We start from the raw sequence: 14,052 nt of genomic DNA, 5'->3' as shown, positions 1-14,052 counted from the left end.
TTGAGTCAGGACTCAGGACCATTATGTGAATGACATTATTCAGACAATAATTTTTTCATAATTTTTTTAATTTTTTTTTATCTAGCTCTTTTTATATATTATTCATTTTATTTCACAGTTTTCTCTCTCTTATTTCTTTCAAAATTGGGAATTTTTTTAAACAAACTTATTAAATAAAAATCATTTCTCTCTTTTTTTATATAAACAAATGCTAATTGTTAGTAGAAAAAATCATATCTGTAATTTTTTTTCTTTTTTCTTGTTTCTTTTTTCTTAATACGAAGAATATGTTTCATAATAATAACTCCAACGACCAAAAGGAACAACCACCTTACATAAAAGTACGAAAGTCGTATACAATAAAGGAGCGAAAGACAAAGGATAGAAAAGCAGTAACGAGTTGAAATTTGAAGACTCGTGTTATTCTTCTTTTATTTTTCTTTAATACCTTTTTCTTACTCATTTATTCATATTTTATGGATAACAATAATTAAATGTCTATCTCATTTTTTGTGCAGATTGAAATAGAAAATAGAAAGATGTGGAAAGAAAAAGAAAAGATAGAGAGAAAATTAATAAATATAATAAATAATATGATAAAAAAAGGAATAAAAAGAAAATGTGGTAAAACTAAGATTATATATATATAGTAACCCTATTTTATTCATAGCATTTCATATATTTTTTTTCATAGTACCATTTTATAATTTATTTTTCATAATTTTTTCTAATTAACAGCTCCTACTCTTTCACGCTTGTCCGTTTTCTTTAATATAAATCTCTTACGTGTATAATATTTTGTACAAATACAACAAACCCTATCATTTACTTCAAGAGATTCATGTTACTACATACAAGTTTTTTTTCTTCTTCTTCTTACATATCCAAAAATGAGATTCATGTTTATCATTACTCAAATTCTAATTAAAAAATTAACAGGAACTCTAATCCGGCATTATAAGTAATTGGCTTTCCCCTATCTTTTCCATACTCCATCTTTCCCTCCTCCTCCTCTTTCTTTCCTCTTGGTCTTAAACCATGACCAACCCAAAACTAGGTTATGCCGGAATCTCCGATTCCGGCAACCACATTCCCTCCTCCAAGAAAAACCACAAGAAGCTCCTTCTCTCTCTATTGGCCACCCTCCTCGTGGCGGCCTCCGTGGTGGCCATTGTTGCCGGAGTAAAAAACAAAACCAAAAACTCCGACAACTCCGACACCACCAGCACCTCCCTCTCCCTCTCCCACCACTCGCACGTGATCGTTAAGAGCGCCTGTAGCTCCACATTCTATCCCGAACTCTGCTTCTCCGCCATAGCCTCTGAGCCCAACGTCACTCACAAAGTCACCAACCACCGCGACGTCATCCAACTCTCCCTAAGCATCACCTTCCGCGCGGTGGAGCGCAACTACTTCACCGTGAAGAAACTCCTAACCAAACACGACCTAACGAAACGCGAGACAACCGCGCTCCACGATTGCCTCGAAACCATAGACGAAACCCTCGACGAGCTCAGAGAAGCACAACACGACCTCGAGCTCTACCCTAACAAGAAAACTCTGTACCAGCACGCCGACGATCTCAAAACCCTCATCAGCGCCGCCATAACGAACCAGGTCACGTGCCTCGACGGTTTCTCTCACGATGACGCAGACAAACACGTGAGGAAAGAGTTGGAGAAGGGACAGGTGCATGTGGAACACATGTGCAGCAACGCATTGGCCATGACGAAGAACATGACCGACGGTGACATAGCAAACTACGAATACAAGATGAAAGTGGAAAACACTAACAGCAATAGAAAGTTATTAGTGGAGAATGGTGTTGAGTGGCCGGAGTGGATTTCGGCGGCGGATAGGAGGCTGCTGCAGGCGGCGACGGTGAAGGCGGACGTGACGGTGGCGGCGGACGGGAGCGGGGACTTTAAGACGGTGACGGAGGCGGTGAAGGCGGCTCCGTTGAAGAGTAGTAAGAGGTATGTTATAAGGATTAAGGGTGGGGTGTATAGAGAGAACGTTGAGGTGGATAAGAAGAAGACGAATATCATGTTCTTGGGTGATGGAAGGACCAACACTATCATCACTGCTAGCAGAAATGTTGTTGATGGTAGCACCACCTTCCACTCTGCCACCGTCGGTAAGTTCATTCATCCTTAATCACTGCATTGCATAGCATACAATACAAACTAAGTAACTGTATATAATAATCAGTTAATCGATCAAGTTAGGTTGATCTCATTGTTAAGAATAAGACTTTATTGCTATAAAAATATGAGTTTATATTTTAAAAATACGTTCAGAATAAAACAATCTCGTTTCAGATTTTCAAGTTATTACTTCATCTTCAGAAAGCAAACACGCTATTTATTGACTTGTGAGTTGATGAATTTTGAATCCCTACTCATCTTAAATTTTCATCAAATAAAATTTGGTCTTTATTTATTTATTTTTAAAGGAAAAATAATGTAATGGGGGTATAACGGCCAAGTGGATTTTTAGATTAATGTCCCTACCATTTGAGAATAAGGTATGAAGTATGGCATACAAAAAGATATTTCACATTCGACAAGATCATACGATCTCTATCTTTGTTATATATACAAATTTATTCTTATCTTTTTCGTATAAATTGTTATATATATATATAATGCTATGCATGTGGTATCGTCAGAAAATGCTTGTCCATTGATATTAGCAACATATTTGCTTTAACAATGACAGAACGGAGAGGAAAGAGTTAAGTGCAGGACTGGGGTTTCTGACTACTACCAAAAACAAAAACAGTCTTCAATAATAATAATAATAACTAAACTATAGTACATTTGCAAAAGTTGTCGATATTTTTCTAGAACATATATATGTGTCAGAAAATTAAGGGTGGAAAGATTGAAAAGTTATCCAGCTCCTGATTGATCCAGTAACTTAACATGGTTATTGGCTGGCCCAAAATATGGTTAGACCAACGACAACAGCACTGACCTGTGCTTGATATCACATAAATAAACAATGTTAATTAACTCCTCTAATTTCGGAATGTTAAGGTCCCAGCTGGAAGACAACAGAAACAACAATTCCGGGTCAGATCGCAGTGTAATCCTAGTTTCTCATTATTCATACCTTTTACTTCTTATAATTTAAAAGTAGTTTTTTTTAATATTTTTAATTTATATTTTAACTTTTTTTAGTTCCTAAAGTTGTAAAATTGATATTTTTAGTTTTTATATTTTATATTTTAATTTTGTTTTAGTCTTTATCATCAAAATAAAAATAATAATAATATTTATAATTAACTATAAAAATATTAACAAATAATTCATAACTAATTTATTGAAATATAATTTATAATAAAAAAATAATTGATAATTTATAATTAATTTGTATTTAAATATTTTTATATATTTATTTTGTAATAAAAATTAAAATATAAATTATAGGAACTAAAAAGAATACTTTCAAATAATAAGAACTAAAAGAGAATTAAAATAAAAATAATAAAAACTACAAATATATCATTTTTAAATTATAAAAAGTTAAAAATTAAAAAAAAATTAAAATATAAATTATAGAAACTAAAATTAACGAATACGCATTAACTATAAAATTATACAATCAAAATGAATAATTAAACTTTTGTTTAATCATATCAACGATTTAGAAATCTATTTTTCAAATCAACAATCATTTTCAATAAGAATTGGTCAGCATGCACATGGGTCGCTCTGCATTCTTATTAAATCTATTTTGTCAAATCAACAATCATTTTCAATAAAATTTGGTCAGCATGCACATGGGTCGCTCTGTATTCTTATTGTTATAACTATTTTTTTGGTCCTTTGTAGTCTTGCTTGCATGTCTGCCATAGCTAGTAGTAAGCTTGCGAGGTTAAATTAATTAATTCCCATGTCTTGGTTTCAAAACTTTTAAAATAAAATTTCGATAATTTAAAATCTCATAATTTTCTTTTTCACTTTTTTCCTTTTCTATTTGGGTTTTCAAATTTTCTGAGAAAATGTTTCTGTCTACATTTTATACATATTGTAATATATAGTTGAAAATTAAGAAACATTACATGAATTAAAAAAATCAATAATATAAAATAAATGTTAGGTTTATATATATATATATATATATATATATATATATAGATCTGTAAAATGCTATCTTTATACATTATTACTTTTTTATATTCTTAATTAAATTATATTAATCGATACAATTATTGTTTCCTAAGCTTATGAAAACATATAGTCTTATAAAGAAATTAAATTAACTAAACTATCTATCAAATCATTGTCCCACTGTTAACTATGGTTGCCCAGACAGAAATTGACACAATTAATATTCTTTAAATGGGACCGTTTATATGTAAAAGGAAAATTTTTCTTAAATAAAAAAACGTTTAATTTTTTTAATAAAAGTTAAACAAGTTTTTCGAAAGTAGCAACAATTAAAAGGTCTTAATAATTGTTTTCTTAAAACAAAGTGTGTGTTTACTTTTTGGGGGAAAGGTTCTAAAAAATATCATCAAATAAAATTTTCAAACCTATGCATCTTTGATTGGATTGCTTGCATAGAAAATCGATTTAGGATATCTTGTTCCACTCTGAGTTTCTTTATGAAAATTGATATTCTCTTTTGTACTTTGTAATATGTTTTAATTTTATTTGAAAAATCATATTAAGATTAATTTTTACATAGAAATATTTAATTTGCATGAATAAAATTTTCTAAATAAATTATTTTAATATAAAATATACACATTTTTTTTATAAGGATGTTCTTTCTTAATGGAGGAAAAAAGGGTTGGATACAGCTAGACAAAATTTCATTTAAATTTGACTTTATATATATTATTCTAGTTCTCCTGTCTTTGTCGACATTTCTTTTCCACTTTGAAACCTGAATTTGAAGCCACGAACATTCGGTGATGCTTCCTTCTACCCTATTCGCTTCAATCATGAATTCATGCATGTTTTCTGTACAAAAATATAATATAGTCACATACTTGCATAACACATCATGGACAATCTAAGCACCCACATTGTTTTTCCTTAATATGTTTCGCTAACCTGTCATTATCTTTTGCCATATAAAACGTCTAACAATCTAAAATATGTTATTGTTTAATTATTAGTAAAATCCAACTTCTAATCTTGTCTTATAGCGTACATTGCGCATATAGTCTATTATCATATCCAACTTCTAAGCCTTTGTTCAACTCGGCCTAATTAACAATTGGCCCAAGTCTATCATTCGGTGGCCATTCAATTTATGAATTGTCGTACCCTATGAGTTGTAACTATCCAACTATTTCCTCTTGACTTGCCTCGAGAAGTCTTCCACCGGATATGCCTTCCATTTACTAACACTTGGGCAACACTATATTGCATTCAACCCATTCAACCTTAATATATATTTATGGTACTATCTCTTGTTCGAACTTATTTAACCACCATGGTTAAATATCAAATTCATTCTTTATGTAAAAATGTTTCTAAAAACAAAAATGGGCTTCACACTTCAAATTTACCAATTAAAAGAAAGTGAAATACAATTTATAAGAGGAAAACTAATGACTATGATTGTGTTTTACTTTTCTAAATAGATCAAAAGTGTATGTATACCATTCAAGGAATTCAAATTAGGTTGATATTCATTGGCACACTTCAAAATAAATGTATGTCTTTAGTCAGGAAATGAGTATGTGCAACATAAATTAAAAGGTGAACAAACCTCACACGCAACTCTTCTAGGCTCTCTGGCAAGATAAACAAATGCCTAGTACATACATGATTATTATTGCCTTTTCATTTTTGTCCCTTATATGATTCATTTTGTGTAGTCATTTTCAAGTTCCCTTTATTTTTTTGCTCATGCAGCTGTGGTGGGTGCAAATTTCTTGGCCCGGGACATAACATTCCAAAACACAGCGGGCCCATCAAAGCACCAAGCCGTGGCCCTAAGGGTTGGTGGGGACCTCTCAGCATTCTTCAATTGTGACTTCCTAGCATTCCAAGACACCCTTTATGTGCACAACAATCGCCAATTCTTCGTCAAGTGCCTGATTACTGGCACAGTGGATTTCATCTTTGGCAACTCAGCAGTGGTGTTCCAAGACTGTGACATCCACGCCAGGCTTCCTGACTCGGGCCAGAAGAACATGGTCACGGCCCAAGGAAGAGTTGACCCTAACCAAAACACTGGCATTGTGATCCAAAAGTGTAGGATTGGTGCCACTAAGGACTTGGAGTCTGTGAAGAAGAATTTCAAGACTTATCTTGGGAGGCCTTGGAAGGAGTACTCTAGGACTGTGATCATGCAAAGTAGTATAAGTGATGTCATTGACCCAATTGGGTGGCATGAGTGGAGTGGGAATTTTGCATTGAGTACTTTGGTTTATAGGGAGTACCAAAACACTGGGCCTGGTGCTGGTACTTCTAATAGGGTCACTTGGAAAGGGTATAAGGTCATCACTGATGCTGCCGAGGCCAGGGATTATACTCCTGGAAGCTTCATTGGGGGCTCTAGCTGGTTGGGCTCAACTGGGTTTCCTTTCTCTCTTGGTTTGTAAATTATGTGAAACTTTTGAGTCTTGTAATTGTTACCTATTGTTATTGTTATGTGGCAGAGAGAAACAAATTAAGTTGGCCCAAATGTTTAGAAGAAAACAAAAAAAGGAAAGAGGGAGAGAGAGAGAGATTATTGCTGGAGAGGTGGGTGGGGGGTTTTAGTTTATCTTTCACTTGTATTGGTTGGGTTTTGGAACACACCATGTTCTTCTACCTTAGGCTATTTATTGTGATAGTGCCATTGGCTAAAATAATCATGATAATAAGTGTATCAATGTAAGCCAAAGTTTTGGCTCGTTCAAAAATTGGATTAAAATAATCATGATAATAAGTGTATCAATGTAAGCCAAAGTTTTGGCTCGTTCAAAAATTGGATTTTTGTGTTATTTAATAATTGTATGTCATGCCGTACACCTCAGTAAAAATTAACTATTTATTTACTGTAGCATCAGTAAAAATTGGATTTTTTTTCATAAAAGAAAGCTAATGAGATTAAACCTAAGTTTTACATGAAAAACATCTTGAACCTTGTTACCATCTTAATTTACATCGATTGGGCAAAAAATAAATAAAAATGCTGCTGTATGTGCACTAACATAAGTTGGGTTAGAGAATGACAGAATGTTTACTAGAGTTCCGTTTTTTTTAAAAAAAAAAATGTTTACTTGAGTTAGCCAAACCCTTTTTTTGGTTGGCCCATACCCAAATCAATTAGGTTGATTATTTTTTATTGTTAATGGGCTACCAAATTACACTTTTTTGTTTACGCCACTAAACCCAGAATTTGGGCTAGAGCTAATTACAACCAGGACTGTTATCCCCACCTCAACTTTTGCTATTTTCACCCGTTACTTTATCGAAAATGGACAAGAGTGCACTCGTTCTATTTCTCTACACCTCACGGAAATACTTTTTCTTTTCTTACTTTTAAAGTATACGAAAATGCAATTTTGTAGTATGTTCATAAGATGCAACAAAATCACATTTTGGTTGCACATCAAAACCCGGATATTCAACAGAATTGTCATTCTGTCATGTATTTAAGTTTAAATTATAAAATAAAAATTAACAAAACATACTATTATATATTATAATTTATCATTAAATAATTATATAAAAAGTTTATTTATTGACTATGTATATATTATTTATTTTAAAAGTTATATTTAAAGTGTTTTTGAGACTATGAGAATAATATTGTATGTAGTAAAAAATAACAATAATATTGTATCAAAATTAACTGTTAAATTTAAAGTATTATATAGATAACGAATATTATTACTGTATAATATGACTCGCTTTAATTAAATTGGAGGAGATTAAGGACGGCAGAAAAAATGCATAATTTTCGATGATGTTATCCCATTGTTAATTTTTAATTTTTTTGTTTAATAGGAAACCAAATTTGTAATTATTTTATTTAAAAAAAAAGGGGATCTGGAGACGAAGTAGGAAAGGAAAAACAATCAAAACAATCCGTATGTGTATGGCGCGATTACCGGAATGTTGCCACTTGCTACGCAGCGTGCAATCAAGACATTGCCACATGCCCCACATCGAATAATAAATTCGCGTACAGTTTTTACTTTTTAATGATAAATATTCTCTCAAATTAAAGTTTTAATTTTCTTCCAGAGAATAATTTATAGTTTTGAATTAATTGAGGTTTGTACACCAAATTCATATAATTTAAAGGCACACTACGCTCAGTCTAGAAATTAGGTTTCCTATAACTATAACCAAAATGTTTTATCATCTTTAAAAATCACAAAATACCTACAAAATTAAATAAAATTTCTTTTTTAAAAGAATCAATCTACGTCATTTAACAATAATTGGTTGAATAGTATTTTTGCTAGTTTGACTAAAACATGATGCATGTTTTATCAAAAAAAAATAAAAAAATCCCTTTCTCCAGAACGCAAACTGTTGTGGTTTGTATGGATGACAAAAACAGCTCAGATTCTCCCTATAATGAAGTATGAAATGAAATACTAACGAAACCGCGTCCCCTTAGTCTGTTTCTGTTAGCCTGCCATAATACCATTTCCAAACAATGTACAAAATTAAGAAAATTCACAGCTTGCACAAGTTTGCGTGGCTAAACTATACCAAGTATTGATGCAAACAAATCACAAAATAACTCGTAAACCAAACCAAGAGATAAAGTAACAACCCCACCACTTAAATATATAGTAAAGTAATCCAATAGTTTGCTCTATTCTACATATCAAAATCAACATTAATTGTCCACGACGTGTTTGGCTTTTGTTTGTTAAGATATATGATAATGAAACGCGTATCTCTGAGTAAAAGTTTTTAAAAAGAAGGCTTATGCTGTTATGCAATCAACCCTCGAAACACCATGATGGTAACTTCTCGAATGATTATTATGCACAAAAATGAATTTGTTCTTAGAAGCTGATTACTCTCAATCTTAACAAAGAAGCATTGCGGAAAGTACACTTTCCACGTTCTTATCCCAAAACATAGATAAGAAGAAGAAAATAAAAGACATCCCTCTTTTATCCTAAATAAATAAAAATATATATTACCATGATTTTGTGTAGCATTTACCATGATTTTATTAAAGTAAAAACAGTAATATTCCGCGTAACTCTAAAGTGTTACACGTTGAATGATAGTACTAGGTTTTTTAAAAAATTAATATAAAAATAATGTAACATCAATATCTAATAGAGATTATTTAACACTAGAGTAAGAAAAAAAAACATAAAAATACAAGTATGAGAAAGTTTTTGATACATATACACTTATAATATAATATATGATTGTTAAAATAAGTTAGTTATTTTAAATTTAAAAATCTTATAATATCACATAAATTTAAAAAACTTACATAAACATTTACTACAGTTCTAAAGTTTCGTTAAAATGAATACTTAATTTAGTTACATTAAATTTTATAATTAAAAAATAATTTTTAATCGATAAAAATGAATCAAGTGATGATTGTGTTACTTATACAAGGAATTCATTTTTTTATGTGATGATGCTTATAAAAACTTTTAAATAATGTTGTTTAATTTTAAACAACTTTTCTCTTTTAATCGATATATATTTTTTTTCATCGAAAACGAAGAAGGCTGAGGATTTCTTACGGTGCGTGTTATCCAAAGGCACCATTTTTTAGGAAATGATCTAATAAGAAAAGAGAAAAAAGAGGTGTTAAATGAATGTCTAAAATAATGAAATATTTATTAATTAATAAATGTACAAAAAGAACATTATTTTCTCTATATAAAAACTTTTCCCTTATAAAATGCGTCCAAAACTCGAAAGTTCCATATAAAAGCAAGGCTAGAACACTTGCAAGTTCGAAAGAGCCATTTTTATTTATCAGTCACCGAAACAACTATGGATACAATCAAGTCCTTCAAGGGCTACGGCAAAGTTGACGAGTTGGAGCAGCAAGCCTATCAGAAGAAGACACGTAAGCGCCTCATAATAATCACAGTCTCTTCAATCGTTCTAATTGCGGTGATCATCGCCGCTATCGCAGGGGTTGTCATACACAAGCGCAACACCTCATCATCTCCCTCATCCGACTCGCCCCCGCAAACTGAGTTAACCCCGGCCGCGTCACTCAAAGCGGTTTGCGACGTGACTCAGTACCCTAACTCGTGCTTCTCCGCAATCTCCTCGTTACCGGATTCCAACACTACTGATCCGGAGCTCCTCTTCAAGCTCTCTCTCCGCGTCGCCATTGACGAATTATCCAAGCTCTCGAGCTTTCCTTCGAAGCTCCGCGCTAATGCGGAACACGACGCACGTCTCCAGAAGGCGATCGATGTCTGCGGGAACATTTTTGGCGACGCGCTGGACCGGCTCAACGACTCCATCTCCGCGCTCGGAAGCAGCGGCGGCGCCGGGAAGATTATCTCCCCGGCGAGTGTTAGCGACGTGGAGACGTGGATCAGCGCCGCGCTCACGGACCAGGACACGTGCCTCGACGCGCTCGGAGAGCTGAACTCCACCGCCGCGAGCGGCGCGTTGCGCGAGATCGAAACCGCCATGAGGAACTCCACGGAGTTCGCGAGCAACAGTTTGGCGATTGTCACGAAGATCCTAGGGTTGCTGTCGCAGTTCGCGGCGCCGATTCACCACCGGCGGCTGCTAGGATTTCCGGAGTGGCTCGGGGCGGCGGAGCGGAGGTTGCTTCAGGTGAACAGCAGCGAAACAACGCTGGACGCTGTGGTGGCGCAGGACGGTAGCGGACAGTTCAGGACGATCGGTGAGGCGCTGAAATTAGTGAAGAAGAAGAGCGAGAAGAGGTTCGTGGTGCACGTGAAGGAAGGGCGTTACTTAGAGAACATTGATTTGGATAAGAATACGTGGAATGTGTTTATCTTCGGTGACGGCAAGGACAAAACCGTCGTCGTCGGTAGCCGGAACTTCATGGACGGCACGCCGACTTTCGAAACCGCCACCTTCGGTAATCAGTTTACTTATAATTTCTCTCTTATTTATTTATTTATTGCATTTTTTTTATCAATTGCTATTTTTCTAATAGTATTTGAAAACTGGTGGATAATTTAGGATAATTATTCTTTCTACTTTAAGTTTCGTTAATATTCGTTTAATATTTTGACATGAATTAATTCTGAATGCATGATGAGATTAATGGGAAATGAAAATCAATTGATTGATATTTGATTGTATTTCAAAAATGTATTCATGTGGAGTTTGGTCTTTTTAACATTAATGATAAAATGTTTTATAAAAATTATTGATAAATATACAAGTCTTTGATGTACAAGAGGATATAACTTTTCAGTGATAGGGGGAGAGAAATTAGGTGAGGTATATTGAATATAGGAAGGGACGAATTTGTTAGGATTCGTTGTTATATTGTTATGGAATGGAAAAAAACAGGTTTGATGGAAAAGCATGTGGCATGTGGCATGTGGTTTAGTGCGTCTGGCGAGCATGTGAAAGCTGATCCACTCTCGCAAAATTGGCTGCCTGCCACCTCTTTCTTTTATTATTATGACCCACCAAGCATCATGCTGTTTTGTGCATCATGCATGGCCTCCCATGTGAATGTCTGCTTCACTTTCACATATGTAATATCCTCACTATCCATACATGCTGTCTTGAGTTAGACATGGGTGTAGGCGCTGACCTGTTTTATGCTTGAAACTATTTAATGTTGATGCATAAAAAGTTGACATATCGTCCCTCATGTTAACTTAGTGAACATTTAATTTGCAAAATCCCCCAATTTGTTTTCCACATGGGATCAGTGAACATTCAATTTGCAAAATCCCCCATATGGGATTATTGAACATTTAATTTGCAAAATCCCCTAATTGGTATGCCACATAGGATTAAACCCACATTTGTTGACTATGTCATATGAATCTTTTTTGATACAGCCTATGTTATGAATCTGATACAATAGTTCAGTGTAAAATCTTCAACCTATTTGAATGCATTGATACTACTACCTGGTACTAACTGGAAGCATGTTATTTTTTGCAGCTGTGAAAGGCAAGGGATTCATTGCCAAAGACATAGGTTTTGTGAACAATGCAGGTGCATCTAAGCACCAGGCTGTGGCATTTAGATCTGGTTCGGACCGTTCTGTGTTCTTTAGATGCTCATTCAATGGCTTCCAGGATACCCTCTATGCCCATTCCAATCGCCAGTTCTACCGTGACTGTGACATTACAGGCACCATAGACTTCATATTCGGAAATGCAGCTGCAGTGTTCCAAAACTGCAAAATAATGCCTAGACAGCCTCTACCAAACCAGTTCAACACCATCACAGCTCAGGGCAAGAAGGACCGAAACCAGAACACTGGAATCATAATCCAGAAATCAAAATTCACTCCCTTGGAAAACAATCTCACAGCTCCCACATACCTTGGTAGGCCATGGAAAGATTTCTCCACCACTGTGATCATGCAATCTGATATTGGGTCATTCTTGAAGCCTGTGGGGTGGATGAGTTGGGTCCCCAATGTGGAACCTGTAAGTACCATCTTCTATGCTGAATACCAGAATACTGGGCCTGGAGCTGACGTGTCACAGAGGGTCAAATGGGCTGGGTATAAGCCCACTCTCACGGACGGGGAGGCAGGGAAGTTCACTGTGCAGTCCTTTATCCAAGGCCCTGAGTGGTTGCCCAATGCTGCTGTGCAGTTTGATTCCACCTTGTGATTTTTAATACTACCGGCCTCATAGAAAGATATCAACTGCTAATCATATTTTTACATGTCTTTTAATCACACTCTTGTAACATGTATTACACTCTATACGCATTTTTTTGACCTACTTTTGAATGGTTTGTAACATTCTTCTAGAAAATCTCTTCAGAAAGATATGTCAAAATTTCAAATGAAAAAAAAAAATTAAATAGATTTTTTTATTCGTAAATGTTAATTATTAATTTATTAATTTTTATTAGCAAACAAAGATCAAATACATAATTTTTCCTCATTCCCCTTCTTTTCTATCACTGCCTAACTTTATATCTTCATTTTCTTTTACGTTCAAGATGCGGATTTTATTAAAAAGAAACAAATAATGAAGACGTATCATTATTAATTATGGAGTCCAATTGACATATTGACTTCAAGGAGATTGCTAATGTTTGAATATAACCAATGGCATGTTATTTGGAGCATTTTTATTGGCCTAGCTCTCCTAAGTTACACGATTATAGTATTTCGTAATATTTTTTAGTATCCACAAAGATAGCCTATGTGTGAGCAGCTATATTGAGAGTTACATATATAATTTACTTTAAAGCAAATATGTATATTTTTAGTCTGTCTAAAAATTATTTATATCATTGTATTCTTTTTAGAAGAATCATTGTATTTTTCTAAAATTAGGAGAGAATAAATTTTATATTTTTAAAAATTCAATTCATTTATCTATATAAAAATATAATGACCTTACCCGCATTTAACTGAAAATCATCAAAACATAGAAACTAAAAACACATTATTTTAATTTTATTTTTTTTACACAGGCAATCTTTTCATGCGTAATCGCCGATAATGTTGTATAGGGTGGCAAATCAACCACGTCTTTGTTATACGTAGAATTGAACGGTTCCAATCTGATACACAACAACAAAAGTAAGATGACGCCATCAATATATCCCTTCTTTGATTGCAGCTTGAGGGAAATCAGATGGCAACTCCAAGTCTCCAACCCCAACAAGTGCCATTTTTTTCATCCTCTAGCAAGCAAATGCAAAATCAGACAAAAACAAAACTTGGTCAAGGGACACAATTGTCATGTTTGTGAGGGAAAATAAGATGAAGACGAAAAGGATGAAGTTATTAAAAAAATTATTAAACTAGATGACAATGAGAGGGAGAGAGGAAGATGAAAATGCAACATTATATTTCTCACCTTTGGTTTCATGGTGAAGAAAGAAGAGAGAAGGGAGAGAGTAGAAGTTCAAATCTTCAGCTAATAAAAATCAATAACTAAACATTTTT

At 33.9% G+C, this 14,052-nt stretch overlaps 2 protein-coding genes across 2 annotated transcripts; both read left to right on the top strand.

The window, feature by feature from the left end:
- The first annotated feature begins 975 nt into the window (after positions 1-975).
- Positions 976-6,939, top strand: LOC100776623 (pectinesterase). Its single transcript, XM_026126181.2, has 2 exons — positions 976-2,137; positions 5,880-6,939. Exons 1-2 carry the CDS (start codon positions 1,039-1,041, stop codon positions 6,569-6,571), a joined length of 1,791 nt encoding a protein of 596 aa, XP_025981966.2. The 5' UTR covers positions 976-1,038; the 3' UTR covers positions 6,572-6,939.
- A 2,828-nt stretch (positions 6,940-9,767) lies between these two features.
- Positions 9,768-12,899, top strand: LOC100784642 (pectinesterase 3). Its single transcript, XM_003547864.5, has 2 exons — positions 9,768-11,025; positions 12,075-12,899. The coding sequence occupies exons 1-2, from the start codon at positions 9,948-9,950 to the stop codon at positions 12,755-12,757; spliced, it is 1,761 nt and encodes a 586-aa protein (XP_003547912.1). The 5' UTR covers positions 9,768-9,947; the 3' UTR covers positions 12,758-12,899.
- Positions 12,900-14,052: the final 1,153 nt, after the last annotated feature.

The sequence above is a fragment of the Glycine max genome, chromosome 16 (genome assembly GCF_000004515.6).
Source record: "Glycine max cultivar Williams 82 chromosome 16, Glycine_max_v4.0, whole genome shotgun sequence".
NCBI classification, from domain to species: domain Eukaryota; kingdom Viridiplantae; phylum Streptophyta; class Magnoliopsida; order Fabales; family Fabaceae; genus Glycine; species Glycine max.
Note: the sequence above shows the minus strand (reverse complement) of the source record. Positions and strands in the feature narration are given on the sequence as shown.

Bases quoted from the DNA above. Each gene is read 5' to 3' on its own strand.
- LOC100776623 (XM_026126181.2), top strand. From the start codon at position 1,039: ATGACCAACCCAAAACTAGGTTATGCCGGAATCTCCGATTCCGGCAAC. The intron at 2,138-5,879 runs GTAAGTTCATTC...TTGCTCATGCAG, and splicing joins CTTCCACTCTGCCACCGTCG to CTGTGGTGGGTGCAAATTTC.
- LOC100784642 (XM_003547864.5), top strand. From the start codon at position 9,948: ATGGATACAATCAAGTCCTTCAAGGGCTACGGCAAAGTTGACGAGTTG. The intron at 11,026-12,074 runs GTAATCAGTTTA...TATTTTTTGCAG, and splicing joins TTTCGAAACCGCCACCTTCG to CTGTGAAAGGCAAGGGATTC.